Source organism: Cydia splendana, chromosome 20, assembly GCF_910591565.1.
Source record: "Cydia splendana chromosome 20, ilCydSple1.2, whole genome shotgun sequence".
Classification (NCBI taxonomy): domain Eukaryota; kingdom Metazoa; phylum Arthropoda; class Insecta; order Lepidoptera; family Tortricidae; genus Cydia; species Cydia splendana.
In genome coordinates, this window is record NC_085979.1 from 13,065,052 (window position 1) to 13,084,673 (window position 19,622).

At 34.7% G+C, this 19,622-nt stretch overlaps 1 protein-coding gene across 2 annotated transcripts in view; it reads left to right on the forward strand.

The window, feature by feature from the left end:
- LOC134800530 (uncharacterized) overlaps positions 1-19,622 on the forward strand; it is a 109,074-nt gene that overhangs the window by 55,107 nt on the left and 34,345 nt on the right. For both annotated transcript variants that reach the window (XM_063773006.1, XM_063773007.1), the window contains exons 2-3: positions 2,833-2,901; positions 3,628-3,822. In XM_063773006.1, coding sequence (XP_063629076.1) covers positions 3,699-3,822 — 124 coding nt within the window. In that variant the 5' untranslated portion in view covers positions 2,833-2,901; positions 3,628-3,698. The remainder of the gene's footprint in view (positions 1-2,832; positions 2,902-3,627; positions 3,823-19,622) is intronic.

The window sequence follows — 19,622 nt, forward strand, 5'->3', positions numbered from 1 at the left end:
CGTCTTTCGGTCACGAATTGGCGTTCATTCAGAATTAGTAAGTAAATAAGAAACTTGAAAAAAGGAACCCAATATGAACGATCGTCGACTTCACAGACAAAATTATTAAAATCTACGTGTAAAGGATGAATCACCCTACGGTCAGGGCTCGGGCCGGGGCGTCCGACAGTTCAGTTTTCTACATCACGTGATCACCGATCACCTGTCATAAAAAAAGTGTCGGAAGCCTCGTCCAGGCGCGTTCTAGCTCGAGTCAACCTTAATTGAATAAGAACTTTTACATCTAAAATCATGTAATTAATTTTTTTTTATTTAAGAACAGGACTTGAGAAAACAGTCTTCGTAAACGAGTCACAATACGGTGTCTGCAAGAGGCAGTCTATCCCCTCAAGCCAGCGGCCATTGCATAAGTGCATTTACAAGTAAAACATGTCCGATAGATTGCGCGCCGCGATTAGTCGTGTAAGGGATTTGTTGCACATTCTAATGTATAAATTACTTCTGCCATTAGCTAGTCCTTTCTACGTAACTACTGTCTTTTCATGCCAATGTGACATTTCTTAACAAAACCCCTAGCGTACATTTCATTCAATAGGGTGACGAGCGTTCGCGTTTGCGTTATGTCTATTTTTGTATCTTTGTATAGCGCGCCAAGCGGGACGTTTTGGAAATTCAAAATCCCATACACAATGTCATTGACATTTACGCAAACGCAATTCATAAATTACGTCATTTCAAATTAGGGTGGTTCACGTTTGTATGGGAAAAATTCAAACTCTAGTTAGAAGAAGCGGCACCCCCTCATTTTGTTACACTTGTTATGTTGACAAAATACGCCAAGTTTTGTAATCTTATCTCAACTACAAGGGGGTGCTACAACACTTTGAAATTTTTCAAAGTTGTATGAAATCCAAAAAAAAAGTATTTATTATTCAGAATTTTATTTAAGTATCTGGTTTCACACTATTTGCACATGTGATTTATAAGTTTTTAAGTAGAAAAACATTTTTATTTCTATTTTTTATAATTTTTCAAAAGTAAGATTTATATATTTTTTTAGATTTTTATGTAAGTAGTGGTTTTCACATTATTTGAAAGTGTGATTTAAAAGTTATTAAGTAAAAAAATATTTTTATTTCTAGTTTTTATTAGGTGAAATTCAAAAAATCTTACTTTTGAAAAATTATAAAAAATAGAAATAAAAATGTTTTTCTACTTAAAAACTTATAAATCACATGTGCAAATAGTGTGAAACCAGATACTTAAATAAAATTCTGAATAATAAATACTTTTTTTTTTGGTATTCATACAACTTTGAAAATTTTCAAAGTGGTTGAGCACCCCCTTGTAGTTGAGATAAAATTACGAAACTTGGTGTATTTTATCAGCATAATAAGTGTAACAAAATAAGGGGGTGCCCCGTAGGAAAATAAAAAAAAATGTTTTTTGAAACACCCTAGGGGGGGGGTCTGGACATCGGTAGATGGTAGCATGACGTAGGAGGAAACGGAGTCATTCGAAGCATGATTTTTGTATGATTTGAGGGGGGGGTCAAAAATCGTCAAAAATCGATGACGTAATTTATGGACAGCCCCTAGGTACGTCACGTCATCACGCTATAGAATGAAATTTACACTAGAGTTACTGTAATATTTACAATACTGATTTATTTATATTTATAAGTATTAGGTCATTACCTATGAAATTGGCGTTTTGTTCGGAGAATTTCAACGAAACACGAATTTCCATACAATTAATTTTGCGGATATTTTTTTGATGGCTAATTCAAACCAAACAAAATTTTTCCAGTAATTTTTGACACCTTTAAGGTATGTTTTCAATATCTCCATTTCTTGAAAATTGGTACCATTAGAAAAATATAAGTAATTTTAATACTCGAACCGACAGCACATGAAAAGACCTATTTTCAAGGCTTAATTCTGAACACTTAACAATAAAAAATAACAATTAATTGTATGTAAAATCGTTGTTTATTGAGTGCACTGTAGTTTTATTGTAATTGTGTATGTACTTTTGTAAAAAAAAAAACTAGGATCAGACTTATATCTATGAACAAAAACGCCAATTTCATAGGTAAGGACCTAATATCTATTATACCTACATTGGTACTATTGGTAGTGTCTTAAAATCAAAATCATGAACTTGAAGGCTTAATTAGAATACTTGTAAAGCTGAAGAAATCTTTAGAAAAACAATACCGAATGTAACTCATCTTAAATATTGTAAATAAGATTCATTTTTACACCACTTCTTTCCCCTCCCCATTTATTTAGATGCTTAATGACTACCAAAAGTTTTGCAACAATTGTACTTTTAAGTTTTGCAAATACCTGACCGGGTCTTGCAACAGATGATCCGAGACAGTAGATCGCTATCGGATGAACCTTTATGTCATATTGTAAAACAGGCTCGTCCATTGATTATGCCAGTTTAGTATGTCTATAACCTTTGCGTATAACCGTTGCAAAAGAGAAAAACTTGCATTTATATATACTATTCTTAAACTCTCTACTTACCTACGCTTTTACGTATGTATAATAATTTTAAATATATTAAGAACGGGTCACTCACGTATTTGAAGTCGAAAATCGCTCGACATGTTTCACTCCGTAACCAGGAGTCATCAGGAGCTTGCGTTGACGGTGACGGACCGGCGCAGACTGCTTCAGCACGGAGTGAAACATGTCGAGCGTTTTTTGACTTAAAATAGGTGAGTGACCCGTTCTTAATATATTTAATATGTCTGTGTCTCACGGAAGTTTAGTTATATGTAATATTTTTTTAATAATGTACCATCATGTGTTGTTTCAGGATACAAGATGAGACTGAAGTTACCAATAGTGAAATCGTAGCGTAGCTGATGCCATCACAAACAGCCAGGTAAATCAGCTTGATTATCATAGCTAACCCTTTTACCGCCTACTAGTAGTCATATCTCTTCAAAAGGTACCTACATCTACACCGAAGTTAACTTTTGTGGAGCATCCTGTGCAACACGGTAACTTTAGCACATTGGTATACATATTACGTAACTTGCCCAGTTGCCCCATAAAAGTCCACTGCCGTGTGGATACACCTTTACGTCTACAGACGTCATACTAAACGAAATAAAACTAAAGTATTAGCGCGACAAGTAAATGAAATATCACAAGAATTTAGGACTAAAAATTGTCAAGAGTTTTCTGACTTGTGGAAAGAATGCAACAGCAGTTTTGAGAATTTAGATCTATTTAGAAATACATTTTGTACTTACACTAAGTGAAGACTCGTGTAAAGCAACTTTAGACCCTTTAGCTACAGAGAAAATAAAGTTAAAATGTAAGGAAGATTATGTCATATTTACAAGTTATGAACGTGTAGATATTTCAAATGTTCTCGAAGGTATAACATTGTTACGACTTAAGAATATTTCAGTACACTTATATTGCCAATAATTTTCTGGTAGTACATAATTTAAAAGCAACGCGGTACTTATACGCCTTTACTATCAGTCGACTAGGTATAACGCATAATATATTTACATGATTTGATAAATGGGAGTTATATCTGACATTTGGAAACTTTCATTTTCTTTAGCTTTTCTTTCACATTAACAAATGTTTACAGATAATACCGATGATAACGAAACATCATTAAAAACCAACAGCGATACCGTGAAAAACGGTGCGAATAAACAAATGACAGATGAAACCGGCGCCACAGACAAACCCGAAGATGGCGATAACGTAAAAACCGAAAACGAACCGAAAGAACCGAAGAGAACCGTTTCATTTAACAGAGACGTACACGTCAAGAGATTCGGTGAGTCGCGGAATAGTATCACTCTTGAACACTACCATGTGTGTCGCAGTTAAGCATCTAATGACCTTAACCGTACTTATTTTAGTCATGTTCCGATTATTTGTCCGGTAAGACACAGAAAGAGAAAGGGTTTAAAATATAGTCAGTTTTGCAGGCAGGCCTATAAACAACAACAATGCGAAATTTAAAATCATTGCCTTTCTTATTGAAATTATCGATTAAATATCTAAAATTGTATTTACCGTTGTAAAATTTTCAATATGTTGAGACTTTATGTCAGATTAGGTACTTCTGTGAACTAAGTACAATCTATGTATACATATTTAGATCAGTCAACGACGAACCACTTGAAGTTCATTCCTTTGCACAAAGAATATGGATGTCACAGGTGCTAGGTACAAGACCTCAAATGCCTTACTAGCAATTCAATGACCAGAGCCCGATGCTCGCATTTCGGTTGTGTTTTGTGGTCGCATTCGCATTGCTCTCATCGCCACCATTGGGCCATTGCTCGCATTTCGGTTGCGACCCTCTTACAATTCGACACGCGGTGTGGTCGCACTCGCACCGCTCGCAACGCCCTAAGGCCACCACTGATATATCTTATTGTTTGCCATTTGGACTAACCAACTCACCGCCAGTGGTCGCAATACAAACCGCGAAAATACTCTTAACAATAGACTAAGATCTAGTTCGATATACATGGTGTGTTCAAGAGCTTAGCCGGTAAATATACGTCTATCTATTAACCACTTACACATACTGAAAGTGAAGAGGACGGGTTGTTAACATACTAATTTTCGATTAACGTTCTCATCTAACTGGTATGTCTGTGGACTCTGGCTTAAATAACACAAAGCACTTCTTTTCTCAACTTGTACTTAACTTTACAACATAAGAAACAAAATTACTGCCATGAATTAAAATGTATGGGATGCTTAATTTGTCGAGAATATACACAAAACTGTACGTCAGATAATTTATTTCGTGTGCTTAAATGTTAATACATTTGTTTAATATCAAACAATTACTTAAATTTTGAGTAATATTTTACATTTACGTATCATTAGGTATATTATGAACAGTATGATATTCAAACAATTTTTGATTACTACGTATGGGGCTGTCCATAAATTACGTCATCGATTTTTGTCAATTTTGTACCCCCCCCCCCCCCCTAAAATCATCCAAAAATCATGCTTCGAATGGGAAATTGTACAACGGGACTTAATCGCGTATTACTACGTATGTATCTGTTTACTGAATTAATAAACTAAGAGAAAATGAACATTATTTAAGAACAATACAAATAATCATATGCTACATAAAGAAGTATTGATTCATAATAAGGTCTTGCATTTTCTGTAAACGCCACTATTTAGATTGGTGGCAACTATACAAGGGCAATATCACACTCTGGAACATTTACGTTGTATGTAAATTTCATCAAAATGTGAAATAATCACGATACTTCCTAAATCGAAACTCAAGTTCACATGTAGATTTAATTATCACGTTTGCACAGCATTGTGCTAACAATTAACGCACAAACTCCGCTGACTCATATCAAAGCGAAGGAAGTAATCAATTTGCAAGTTAATCCATTTTTTACATTAAACAATACTAGTTACTACGCAACTCTGATATCTAAGATCTGATTTTTGTACTTATGCGACTCAATTAGATTATAAATTCAAGTTCTCTGTAACAATTCTTTTCGTTGGAAAAGGCGATGCTATCAATTCAGCAGGTCCATTAATACCTGATATAGTTGCGGATATAGTCGATCTGGGGCAGACAGTAGGTGTTTCCGATGCAGATGGAGATAAAGAGCCCATTGTTAACGGATCCGAAACAAAACAAGGTCAGAACCGGCACGAGTGACGTACGTACTGACTTGGCTAAATTTTACGGTAATACTTTAGAGTAAATAGACTTTTTGCGGTCCGGAGAGTAATTACTTTTGTAGGTCTGATTGATAATGGAGTTAGACAGGCAAATGCAAGGTTAAGTGCAAATTAGAGTACGTTTTGGTCAAGTTGTCTGGTGAGCTGTAGATGCAGATATCAGAAATTGTTTTGAAGTTTCAAATTATTTTGTGATACTTTGAATAAAGGAATGTCATAACTTTATGGGATGTGTAATATTGTGACGTAATATGTTACACTTGTGACATGACATCTTAGTAAAAATCTTTGTTTAAAAGTGGACATAATTCTTCTAATGTACTAGGTTACAAAGAATTCATGTGAAACCATAAGTATAGATATTTGCGTGTACTTTCGATAAAATATGATAATATTAAACTTTTTGTCCACACAAAAAACATCATGAGCATTTCTGAACTCATTTGGGCATCGTCTTTACGTCTGTACTCAGACTATATATGGGCAGAATGCCAAACTTGGCGTATAAAAATATTTGTTGTCAAACCAGTCGGCCGTGCAGTCTAATTTGTCGAAAAAAACACTGATAACAACTCAAACACTGAATTGTTTGCAAAAAACGAGACAATGTCTTACTGCGGACGGTTTTTGCGGTGATGACTGATGATAAAAAGATTTCGTGTTACGTAAGTAGCAACGTTTTGTCGTCAGGAGCTTTAAAATAATGGTGCAAGCTCAAAGAAGGCATAACTAACGTATTTTTTTTATAACATACAAGTTAATCCTAACAGAACTCAAAACTGGAAATCAAGTTATAGATGTACACGAATAGAACTTTGCCATTCTTTAAAAAATCTTAAGATTTCTAACAAGCTCGTGTACAAATACTTATACCATACATATACATTTGATTTTCATCAAATATAGTCGTACATACCGAGATTTGCAAAATTTGAACTCCACTGGATACCGAAACTGGTTAAAAACTGGCATACAGTGTACTTAAATAAAAGGTAAAATTAAGCCAGTTCACAAAATGAATTGCATTCATAAAATCATAAAATTACAAAGAGTTCCATTTTGTATTACTTAATGTCTTTTGAATTCAGATTTAGCTCTGCAATGCAATCAGCGACCATGCCAAAATGATTAATTAATCATACTGATACGAGCAACTAATGAACCAATCTTGTTATTTGTGAGAATATATTCCGAAATACGATCGTCGTCAACGTCGCGTCGTCACAAGAAAAGGTAGCAAATGATTTAATTCAAATATATACTTACTTCTTTTTCCACTGGGGAAGCAACTGGGTACGTTTTTGCCGTCTGCTTCAACCGACTTAATCAAGGGGTTTCAAGATGAAATTCGATTCCTTTAGCCTTACCTCGCTCTAAACAGATGCCAAGTTGCGTGCCAAATAATTTGAGAAGATTCATTGGTGTTATAAATATGACTTTTATGACTATCAAAAATTTGTGTTCAAGGTTGGTTCTGATAAAGATTTGAGAAATATATTTAAGTACGATATAACAGTGCTGCTTTTGGATTTTGAAGAAGGTAAAATAAAGGTTCAAAATAAAATTTATGTAAATACGTACGCAGGCCCTTACGAGAATATACCCTTAAACGCCAAAAGCCATTAACCCGAATTACCTACTCTTAATTTCTGGACATATTTATATTACTTATAAATGTGCATACACATGATATACTTACATCATTCTCAATTCTTGTATAATGAGGATGAAATTCTCAAATATAATAAGAAGAATAAACAAACGTGTGAATCCTAAGGCCCGGGTCAGCAGTTCGCCCATCTGTATCCCCATTATTACGCCGCGGCAAAGTGCAACTTAAATACCATCGTGATATTTGCGCTTTTCATGTCAAGAGTCAGTCGGCTGTTACGATTATGTCATCGGCTTAGTTCAAGTTACAACAGTATTGTGGTATGTAAGAATTTAATACAGTGAAATCTCGGTAATCCGGCACTTTGATGGTACGATACACAGTAATACGGCACTGAAATTGCGATACAAATGATCATTCGCCCTTCAATCTCTTTATTAATGTAGCTTTATAAATGTTGTTCCAGATAAGAGTAGAATTTTCTTTGAATTTAGTATTTTAGTAAAATGTATTTCTACGACATACTAAAGAAGACATCAAAATAATATGCAGGTTTGCTCTAGCTTCCAGTAATCCGAGTTTTCCAGTAATCCGGGCTCTCTTGTGTCATCATTAGTGCCGGATTAGTGAGATTGTATTGTTCTGTTCTGTAGTATCTAAGTTTTACTCTCTTCCTATGCCTCCCATACATTTTATTATTTGTTAAGTAAGGAAAGCCTCTAAACTAGGTTAGGTTTTAAAGTAGCCTCTAAACTTACTTATTTCTCTATGCTCGTACGGATATCAAATATGATAGAATTGTTGACTACATGAAGGAAAAATTTGCTGTACCTATTACCAAAGTATTATTAATTAATCTGATATAGTTAAGAACCTACCTAATTATAAATGGTCACTAATGATAAAAGTGTATCTTAAAACCTTATCAAATACACTTAATTAATAACAGGTTTTATGTCTACTCCCAATAAAGACGTGTTCCATCTATATCTGATTGATACGTCACTTACGTCAGTTAAAACAGCAAACGGAAAAAACCTTGTCAATTTCTTCAATAACTATGATAACATATAACGAGTCAATTAAGAGATCATACACAATTATGACATCATGAGACAGGTTAGACATAATTATATGATTTATATGATTACTAGTTTCTATGATTTTTCTAGTAGACTTTTTGAGTTATGTTCAATTTGTTTGATCTATGTTTTAAACTTGTAATATTAACTTTCGTGTAAAGCTGCAAAGATAACTGACTCCCCTGCAAAGAAGTTTCTGTGCTTGATAGTTATTGTACTTGATATTTACATTTTTTCCTTCACTGTTCCGATTAAGGAATAATTACCACGTAAACATACATATTCAAATTTACTCCTACATGTACCAATAATGGATGTTTAAATTCAATAAATTGAGCGTACCGTAATGGAATTCATTACACACTCATGTATCTTCTAATCGCTCGAATAAATTATAAATCATTTCTATTGAGCACGTTAAAAGCATTTAAGATTTCAATGACCCACAAACTTTGCTTTTCAATTCCTTAACTGATTAATTGTATTGAGATCGTAATCGTAACTTAATAAATGTTCGATCATGATCATTGAGATCTGTCCGGTGCTTTTGCAACGATGACCAGAAAAGGAATCATGCGCAGGTCAATGCCAAGACAACATACATACATAAGCGGTTAACTTTCGTAAATCCGTAAGACGCTTTGGATTCTAGTTCAACTTTCGACTCTGTGTGCGATTAAGAAAGGTTAGTTTTACAACTGTTTATTATTCTCAGATAGGATTATTGCAAAGTTTCTATTCGATGTGTGTCGCGTAACGTCATCTTGGACGTTTTTGGTAATGTCTGAGTAACGTGAAACGCAAAACGCCCCCGCGACGGACGTGAGTTCCGCAGGGTGCTAAACTGGGACCACATCATATATTTTCACAATTAGTAAATTAAAATTGATTCTATAAGCTTTTAAGAGCCATTTTGCTTGAAATAAATATTTATAACGTTTCTTGTTTCAATTATTGTGCCGTGGTTTCTGACCTGCTGATACATTACATAAATATTATATAAAGTTTTCCCGGAATGTTCACATCGTAAAAGATAACTAAGTACTCTACTAGCATGTACTTTGGCAATCAATCCTTTTTAACACTTCAAGGCTCATAAACCTTCATTAACGATCAATTCAATTAATTATTCGTTTGATCAATCATTTATTAAATTTGCAGTACCTACCTTACTTGTGATCCATACAGAACAAAGGATTTGCGAAAATATGATTCACAATTGTGTTTGGAATACTAGGTATGTGACATACAACTAATACTGAGTATATGTATGTTAAAATTTATTACATACCTTACTCGTACCATACCGTAATTATTAAGTACGGTGTAGAAGCCGTGTAAAGTGTCAATAACATTGTCGTCAGAATTCTCAAATATTTTCCATATCAATTTCATAATTGCACCGGATGAGCGCCATTATGCCGTAACATTCCGTCCTTCGCATTCTCGTCGTGACAGACCCACGAGGATCGCACGTGGGTGCCTGCGATTTGTTGAACAGGTTCCTAACATTCGCTATTGGAGTTCGGCAGGTGACTGAGAACCCCTTCATGGTGTTTAATTACACAAATGGGTCTACCGCGATATAATCTCATTGTTTATACCTTAAATTCCGACGTTTCAGACGTTGTGTTTCGACATTAACATTTGCTGGGACGTCAGTCTTTCCGTAACCACAGCTGGTGCAACTCAGCTGAAACGCGAAGTGTACAAAACGCGAAAGTTTAAAGTGTTACCCTTCATGGTGTTTGGAGTTGGACTGGGAATTATAAACGGTTGAAGAGTCGCATGTGTCTGTTGAATGAAATTTCCTGATGGTCTTATGGTCTATCTCTCCGTATGAAAGCTCCATCAAAAACGTTACACTCGTATCATGGTTTGTCAATTTCTTTTTCCTCTTTCATAGGGTCACCACTACTTTCCCACCTTAAGTAGGTACTTCTTGAAAAATATTTCATTTAGGTTATACAAATTTAAATGTTGATGTTACTGGGGTCTATCAAAACAGTTCTGGTTTTCAAAACATGTGCACCGCTGGAGTTGCAAGATTTCATAGTCCCATTCGCATACCATCGTCCACACTGTTAACTAACAATTCGTTAACGTAATTGCATACATGATGAATGATGCATGTATGTAAAATTAAGGAAATAAAGAGGCTTTTTTTTAATTATTTAATTGCATAGACATAAATCTGTTAAGTATTGCCATCAGAGGGAAATTATGCTTGCACCACCGACGTGGTATAATGGTTAATGTTATCATGTTGACCTACGGGACCCCGCGCGAAGCACGCTGACCTTGACAACTGGTTGCGTGCGCGCAATGAGAGCATTGTTTCGAGCACCGCTGGCGTTTTCGTTTATCATCAGCAATATGAGCAAACTTTTAAAGTTTTAGCTCAGTCTACTCTTACCACTATTGGTCCATGTAAGCAAACACTTTATTGTACATAAGACAGATTACAAACACAATAAAAACAAAATATATGGGTACAATGTATAAAGGCGAAGTTATCCTATCCCTATAAGGGATATTTTCCAGTCAACTTTAGAGCAGTCAATAAATTACTCTTGTGACTAAAAAGTTATGAAAAATCATTAACACGGTATTTATATTGATAAATACCAGATAGACTAGGACTGACAGTAATAATAGCCCTCGTAAATATCTCTCCAACTATAGGGTTTTGTTCCCATTATAGTTTACCATTCCTCATCTAGTTCTCGATTAGGTCAATATCTTTTAATTTTTCGGGATTTCATCCTAGAAAAGTATTTAAGTCCAGATTGGTATTAGATTTTACAAACGCCTCATTCTGACCCCTCAAATTCCTCAACACAAATGTATTGTATCAAATTGGTTATTCAATGTTTTCCTTCACCGGAAACCAGAGTTTTAAGAAAATTGTTCGAACCTAGAACTTCCACAAGTTGTCTTAACCAGCTAAGTACTTTGTGTTAAGGAATAATAGAGTTTTAATTTTTTGCTGGCGAGCCAGTAGCCATTTCATGAATGCACTGACATTGACAAGCATCCGGAAGCGACCATCGATCCGTGATCTCGCTATTCATGTCAAACATCATTTACCTATCGGACATCCAAACCGGTTTTACTGTAGCATAAAACGTCTTGAAGACATGGAAAGTGGACTCTGCAGGATTGAACCTAAGGTCTACTTTCGAAAGGATATCGAAAATCTTCGTCTCTTTGTCACATTTACCTGATTAGAAGTATTAGGACATGTTTTCGTGACATTATTTACACAAGCGAACTGTTAGATGCAGGAAACCTTCAAGGTCTTAGTAATGATTGGAGTTAGAGTGTGAGCAAGGTCTATTTACTTATTTAGCGCCTGAGTTTCGTATCATCGTGTTCTTCGTGATTCAATAACTTTTCAAACTTTTCAAAGTCAAGACCACATGACTTTGAAAAGTTTATGTCCACAGTTGATCTAATTTAAATTTATTTTAAATTAGATCCGATTTTTTGTGAGTCGTTCTATAAAAAAACTTACCTGCGTACTTTTTTATTTGTAAAATATTTTACCTACTATATCTTTGGGATTATGAACCATTTCGATCTGTAATAATAGAAGAAAAATTGTCTAGTCTAGAGTATAGCATTTCCAAGTTTTTTGTATACTTAACCGTTTAAACTGTATGAATATTGTGTTTACTTATAATATGTTGATAACTTTCCTTCAGGTTGGCTATTGAGAACATTTTGTTTCTACCTGGCAATAGGTATAAGATTTTATGAAACTATAGGAGTACTCATGCCGTCGTAAAAACGACGCCTACCCGTGTACATTTGTACAATGTCAATAACAAGAAGTGAGTCAATATGCACAGTTGTTTGCATGTATTATTGTTTTATTATGTAGGTATTCATGTAGTCATGAACATATATAAAAACTTGGCAGGATTACCTTGCCCGCGATGTTGCTAACAAGTTTTGAAAGAGCGATTTAAAAATGTTATAAATTGTGACATTATCATCAGTGCAGTGCAGTAAATAATAGTTCTATTCCCAAATGGCTTTTCTGTTTCCAAGATATTGAGAGAAAAGGCCTGGTAAACAGTGAAGTTAAGATACCTTTCAAGAAACCCGAATGAATACCTACATGGACATAGTGGCGTAAACAAATTTACATATAAACACTCGAACTACGACTATAGACGAAACTACTCGTCTATAGATGTTAATTAGATTAAAATAAGTCAGACTGCTCGTAATCCTAACAAAGGAAGTTAAAATAAATATTCTAGCCAAATATATCTTTGGTCTAACGAAATATTCTGCTGCCATATGCTGCTAAAATTAATCCAAAAAGTTTAAGTAGATTACTAGTTTTATTTACTTGACCACTACAAAATAAGGAAATCTTGAGCTGTTGTGATAATTTGCTGTTCAAATAAAACTACATTCTAGGCCAAAAACGGTAGATATGACAGCTACTTACTTTAAAGTATTCATGATGGATTAGTGGAAATGATTTAAACAAACACTGCAGGTATGTGGAACGCAGATAATATTATAATAAGTATATCTTCGACAAATGTGCAACTAATTGGGGACCTATTTACTGGAATAGTCAGCGATTGATTTGATGTAGCTACTTCTACTTTACTTTTCTAATATTTTTTTCTAACGTCATACAGTAGCTGGGGACGTTATACCTATAATTTTGACGATAAGTAGAATAAAAATGTACCATGAAATTGCGTCATATTATGAAGGCATCTTTCCTCTTAGAAGGTGACTAACAAAACTAGTGAAAGGACCGGTCAAATTCAATAATTTGGCAATCATCACTCATATAGGAAGATATTTATGGTGGAAACGTTACACAATTAATGGAGTTGCAATTTAATTTTATAGGCCCAAGTTTCTTAAGCAGGATTACCTAAATATGTAGTGTATCTCTCCAGATGCACTACATAGGTATGTATTTAGGTAATCATATACTACTACTACTACTACTATGGCTACATCCCAATCTCTCAATCAATCGTAAGCTTTTTCAGAACAGTTCCTACATGTCAATTATGTAAGAAAACCAAGTCACTCAAAACCAACACTTGAAAGATTAACGACCAAAAATTGCATAGATGTTTATTTCCTATTGCTCCTTGCATCGTACAGTTTTCACCAAATACGACACAAGGACAGAACTTAAGTTATAATTATAAGTTAATACATTAAGTTTAATTGAAGAAGCAGCTTCGGCAGCTTCCGCCTTCCGCTAAAGTTGCGTCCGCCACTCCCCAGCACAGGTCCTTGCACCGTTCTTCCCTTAATTACGTTCATCAAACAAAATCATTCATTCATTCGTTCATCTAATCGCGGATGCGCGCACAAAGAGTCACTAATGAGTGCGCCCACGCAAGCTACTCACCCCGCGGGACAAAAAATTAAGTGACAGGCAAAGAGAAGCTGGGGCCAGGGTTTTTACTCAGGCGAGAGAGAAGTCCGGGTCATGTATTGGGGCATTTTCACTTAAAAGTGTACCATTTACTTTTTTTCGAAAATCCATCTACTTTTGGATTATTGCTACTCAGAATCACGAGGAATATCGATTTAAAAAGAAAATAAAAGTGTCCCAAAAAATATTTGAGTTTTGTACCGCATTTTCACGTACATTTTGTATGGACATTTACAAAACTGACACCCAAAATTTGTATGAAAAACTGAGGACATTTTTTTTCTTTGTCTCATTCGATAGTACCTACTCGTGATAAGTCCAAATAATCCAAAAGTTGATGGTTTTTCAAAAAATAAGTAAATGGTACAATTATTTCTGAAAGGAACACCCCATTTATGTGATTGATAGTATTTATTTTCTCGATTTTTATAGCTAGTGGATGAACTGATGAGGTATCTACTGATTCGGCCGAACCTGTAGATGGTTATGACTATAACATACTCATACTCATACTCATTCTTTATTGGTAATAAGTAATTACATGTCAGCTTACATAACTAGTACAAATAACATTAAAAATTAAAATTAAATACATTAGCTACTTGCGTAGATTTCTATTTTTATCATTAATATTTCGCAGTCAGAAATTCTTCTATATTATAGAACGACCGCTCAACAAGCCAAGCTTTAAGTCTATTTTTAAAAATTAACAAACTAGGTGCGTCTGTTATTACTGTTGGTAGATTATTATACACAGAGGTAGATTATTACATACTTAGGTATCTATAACAAAGAGGCCAAAAAATCACATATTCTGTGATTGAATAGAATCAATAATCGTGCGTATATCTTGTGTTATACCCCACCAAATAGAAGTTTTGAAATTGTGATCTTTGACATTGTTTTTTTTTGAAAAGTGAATAAATAATTATAAAATTTCCTTGTTTTCCATAATCTTATTTCCATAGTCCACCTATTTAGAAAAATATTATACGATTAGACGAAGTTCACAGCATATTCTTGGTAGATATCCGTAGGTTCATTTCATTCCACACACCCGTTACTTATTGCTATTATTGCAGCACTCAAAAAAGTCTAAAATCAGCAGTGAATGAACGTGTGATTCACCCCTGTAGGCGGGTACAGTTAGAGTATCAATCTCAGTCCGCTGACAATGGCCTGAAAGGCATTAGGCTTAGGATAAGGAGGTGGACAAACCGTTCATACGCTTATCTATACTGAACTGATATCCTGATATCTGAGAACAAAGAAAACGGGTTTTTGTATGATCATTTCCTTTACATATATAGCCAAGTACTTAAATGTAAATTTTACAAGACAGGCACTTACGTAGACAAAAATTCAATTTAGCTAAGTGTAATTTGTGGGAAAATTAGTTTTATCAAGTTTTCACACACTAGTAGAAAGCAAATAGTGCCTCTATAAATTTTGTCACCACTTCAGTGATAATTACGAACCTCATCCGCTTCCGCTGTTATTACTACAGTTCAGATATATAGCATTTATCTTTTTATCGGCTTTTCAGTTCTACTCTTAGTGTTATAGTTAGCGCGTCAAACCAACCATCCATTTATTACCATAACCCTGCTAAATGAGCTTGTAAGAATCAACGGAAGCGATTGATTTGCCACGGTCACTTGCACAAGACAAAAAGGCATTATGACCTCACTGCCTTTGTACCAACTCAGACCGATAGCTTCCAAACTATACCATTAATTGCTCGGGGCTATTCGGGTGCGTTTGATATGGTCATTGATAAATAATTGATTTTCCATTAAAATTGAGCTATTATGGCGTGAAACTTTTTCTCGGTTTTGTGGAGTTTACACGTGGATATTTAGAATTTGAACCTACAGTGTCCGGTAGATCAGTGACTCTTATCGCTTTCTTTTTTCTTTGTTTGTCTGAATACCAACGCCACGGTGGCCGAAAGTGTCCGAAACATCAGTCGTAGCACTTGGAATCTATCACGTAACAAAAAGACCTATACGCCAGTCAAATTTTACAAAATAATGTCCTAAAAACGCAAAGCGTAATTTAAATCTGCAGTGATATTTATTTGGCAAAATGCCGGGACAACGCGAGGAAGAAGACAGAACTGATATTTATTTGGACTCCAGGAATGTGAAACTACGTTTTCGTAGCAAAATAAAGTTGTGCTCCCTTCGACCCTTCGTAGTTTGCGAGAAACTGCAAACAATTTCGGACATGGACGAAAACCTGAAAAACGTTTGAAATTTATCCAGATTATCGAAAACTACGTAGTAGTACGTAGAGAGCACAACTATTTTGTGCTTTCAAAAATAGTTTCACATTCCTTCAACGAGTCCTAATAAGTTAATAACTTACCAAAGTTACAGCTTTTCATCACGCTTCACGCTTTTAATTAATGTAAAATTTGACTGCTGTAGAATTGGATAGGTACTTACCTACATAAAAGTATAGCCTCGGACCCTCGGTATGTAATTAAGATGATTGTAATGGTCAAAACAGAATCAATCAAGCTGTATGGAATGCAGAATGTAGTAATAAAATAGAAAAAAACCATTCCCGCTGGATGAATATAGTAGTTTGTGTTACAAGGGATCAAAATGATATATTTCCGTCAAGGGCGTACATTGAATCCTGAGCGTAATGAGGGATTCAAGTGTTAACGCCCAAGATGAAATAATTTTGATACCGTGTGACACATACTGCTTTTCACATCAACTATGAGGAAAATAAAAAAATCTTAGTGTTGACACAATCTGATGCTTAAACAGATTATTTAAGCTAAAAAAATAATGTGCAAAAACATGTAAAAATAGTGTGCTAGAACAGAAAAGTGTTACTTTGATCCCTCCTAGCAGGGAGGAAAAGTGCCACTTTGATCCCTCCTAGCAGGGAAGAAAAAGCTCTTTTCCGAATAGGTAGTGTGAAAAAATATTTACCTATTCGTTTTCATTAATTTGTTTTTTTTTTCCTTATGTTTATATTCAATCTCCAATTTATTTTTACAGACAGGCAAATGATTGCTGTCTGATCGATTACCATTTATCGCTTCAGTGATTATTCTTTACCCATTATTACCATAATAAAAGTCATTCTAATAGCAAATTCAGCATTGATAACTAAAAGTAATTACAATTTTTTCTTCCTTCACAGTTTACAATAAGCAAATCTTTAATTAACATTCGACGAAATGAGAAGGCGAAAAACCCATGGAATATGGTGTATGGATCGTGACGTTTTTTGGTCAAGTGCAAGCAGGATTTAAATCTGTCTATACTTTTGCAGTTTACCTTGTTGCGAATTCCGCCAATTACCCTACTTGGCTTGTTTATAATCGAACGAGCGAGCGAAGCGAAGTTCTTACATTCGACTTTGAACACGCGGCTGGCTAGCGGCACGTCCCGGCATTTCGATGTTTTTAAGCTGAACTGTTAGAAGATAGTTTGATACTCAAGTACTTAAGTAAATTTGTTCTAATTTAAATGAAGTTGGGTAAACGTGTAGTCGAGGGCATTATATTTTAGTCATTAAATTATGAGCAGGCCCGATCAAGGGGTTATTGAGCTAGACGAGCTTAGAAGGCCAAAAAGCTGTTTGTGAGAGGTCTTGCTATTCTGGTCATTTTTTTGCAAGAAACATGGTCGAGTTTAGTATCAAATGAAAGTGCTCGACTTACACTTTTATAATATCGTTTTTAAATTTACCATTTTGAAATAATTAGCAAGATAAAAATAAATTAGAATAAACATAATATATGTATTTGACATTTGACAGGAAATATTTCGGCTTAGCACAGATACAGTTTATTTTAATCTCTATGGTGGTGACTTAAATCTAGGGGAGGGACAGCCATATACGAAGCCCTTTATTCGAAAAAATAGCGCCATCTATATTACTTAACGCTAAACTTGTAAATGGCGCTTCAAAATTGATGCATAAAAGCAAATCTTGTCTTTAGAAAAAGGCGCGAAACTCAAATTTTCTATGAGACCATATCCCTTCGCGCCTACATTTTTTCTACTGACAAGATCTGCTTGGCCAACTATATTATAGATACTACTCTTTGCGTAAATCTATCAGTTAAGGGCTCCACAGACCTTGCAATAAATCCACGCGATCTTTGATCCATTGCCGCCTATAGAGCGACATAAAATAGTAGAAATTAAATAAAATGGAACTCAAAAATGTCCATACTAAATTGTTGCCATGTGTAAGCATTTTACGTCAAAAATGTGACAGTTACGTAGAAAGTGTCAATCGCTATATAATTTTTGGTTAACCGCGAGTTCTCAGTTCGGGGCGAACTACTAGTATTATATGAATTTTATCATATCGCTGCCCCAATATTACAGGGTTCTATGTTACATTTTCAAGATAGTTGAAATTCGACTTAATGTCACTATGACAATGTTCAAATTTCAGTTCGATAAAAGTGAAACCTGTAATATTGGGGCAGCGATATCGCGTATTTCTTCACTTTTACCTTAGACCTTTATGCATAGGTAGATAGTTAAAGTTATCGTGATTTGAATATGAAAACTCCAAAAATTAAATGTGACATAAACTTTTACCTGTGGAATATATACCTGAACAGTTACCTCATTTTATTCTAAACCTAATCCATATTAATACAAGATCAAATTTCCAACCCAACATTTCCAAGTTGTGACTTGTATTTGCGAATGCTCTGGTGTTTACAGATTACGTCACCTGTGCCTGGGCCGTTAAGCACCTACCAGCTTCAGTGGATACCCGAGACCCATAAACTACATACATAATCAGAGATCATATTATACTGGCTTTATTGAGATGGTGTGAACAGTATGCGCTCACGGCTATTTTTGGGCGGTTTCAGCGAAGCCTTAACAGTTATCGTTTTATGGGTTTAGTCCCCTGCTTGTAGTCGATTTGATAAGATCTTTGGAACTCTATCGACAAGTTTAATTAGGTGACTAGCCGGGACGGGATCTTTATCATTTTCGTGAGGACACACAAGCTCACGCATACACAGACACACCATACCTATACCTATACGGACGTATAAAATGTCTGTGTGGGAAAACAAAAATGAAAATTTGTTTACCCACTCGTGTGACATTAAAATACATTTGACTTGTTTTCATTACATTCCAAATCATCGAAACCTATTAGTTCAGATTGTCATCAACTAGCTAAACGTCAAACGTTACGGCGGCAATGTCGCAAGAATTATGATGTCACAAGCTGTCAAAAATCAACGTAAAATTTAGCTTTAGTTCAAATGTCATTACATCTTAAACATCATTGATACTTTTAGAATAATTACACATTCGTGATTTGATAATTGCTCCATCCATTTTGACAATAAAACTTGTTTCGCTTCCAATAAAACGAGATTGTGTTTACAACACATTTTTGCCAAACTTTTTGTTATGCTTAATCTCCATCGGAACCTAATTAATTACCTAGCAATTTTACAACGCGTCATTTAGTAAATGAAATTCTCTAGTTTTTGTGCCACGGGGATTCAAAGTTATCTCGTTGATGAACTGAGTCTATAAGTACCTAAATAACATTAGGCAGGCAAATATAATTAATCTTTGTCCAATATTAATTAACCGCATACCTTATATTTGAACTAATAAAGCATTGTATATTGTGTTTTATTATATGTATTTACTTGTAATAATAATATACACATAAAGATAAAAAAAAACAGTGTACCCATCTCCTACACTGTTTACACTGTATGCGTACACTGTTTTTTGTTCAAGTTCAAG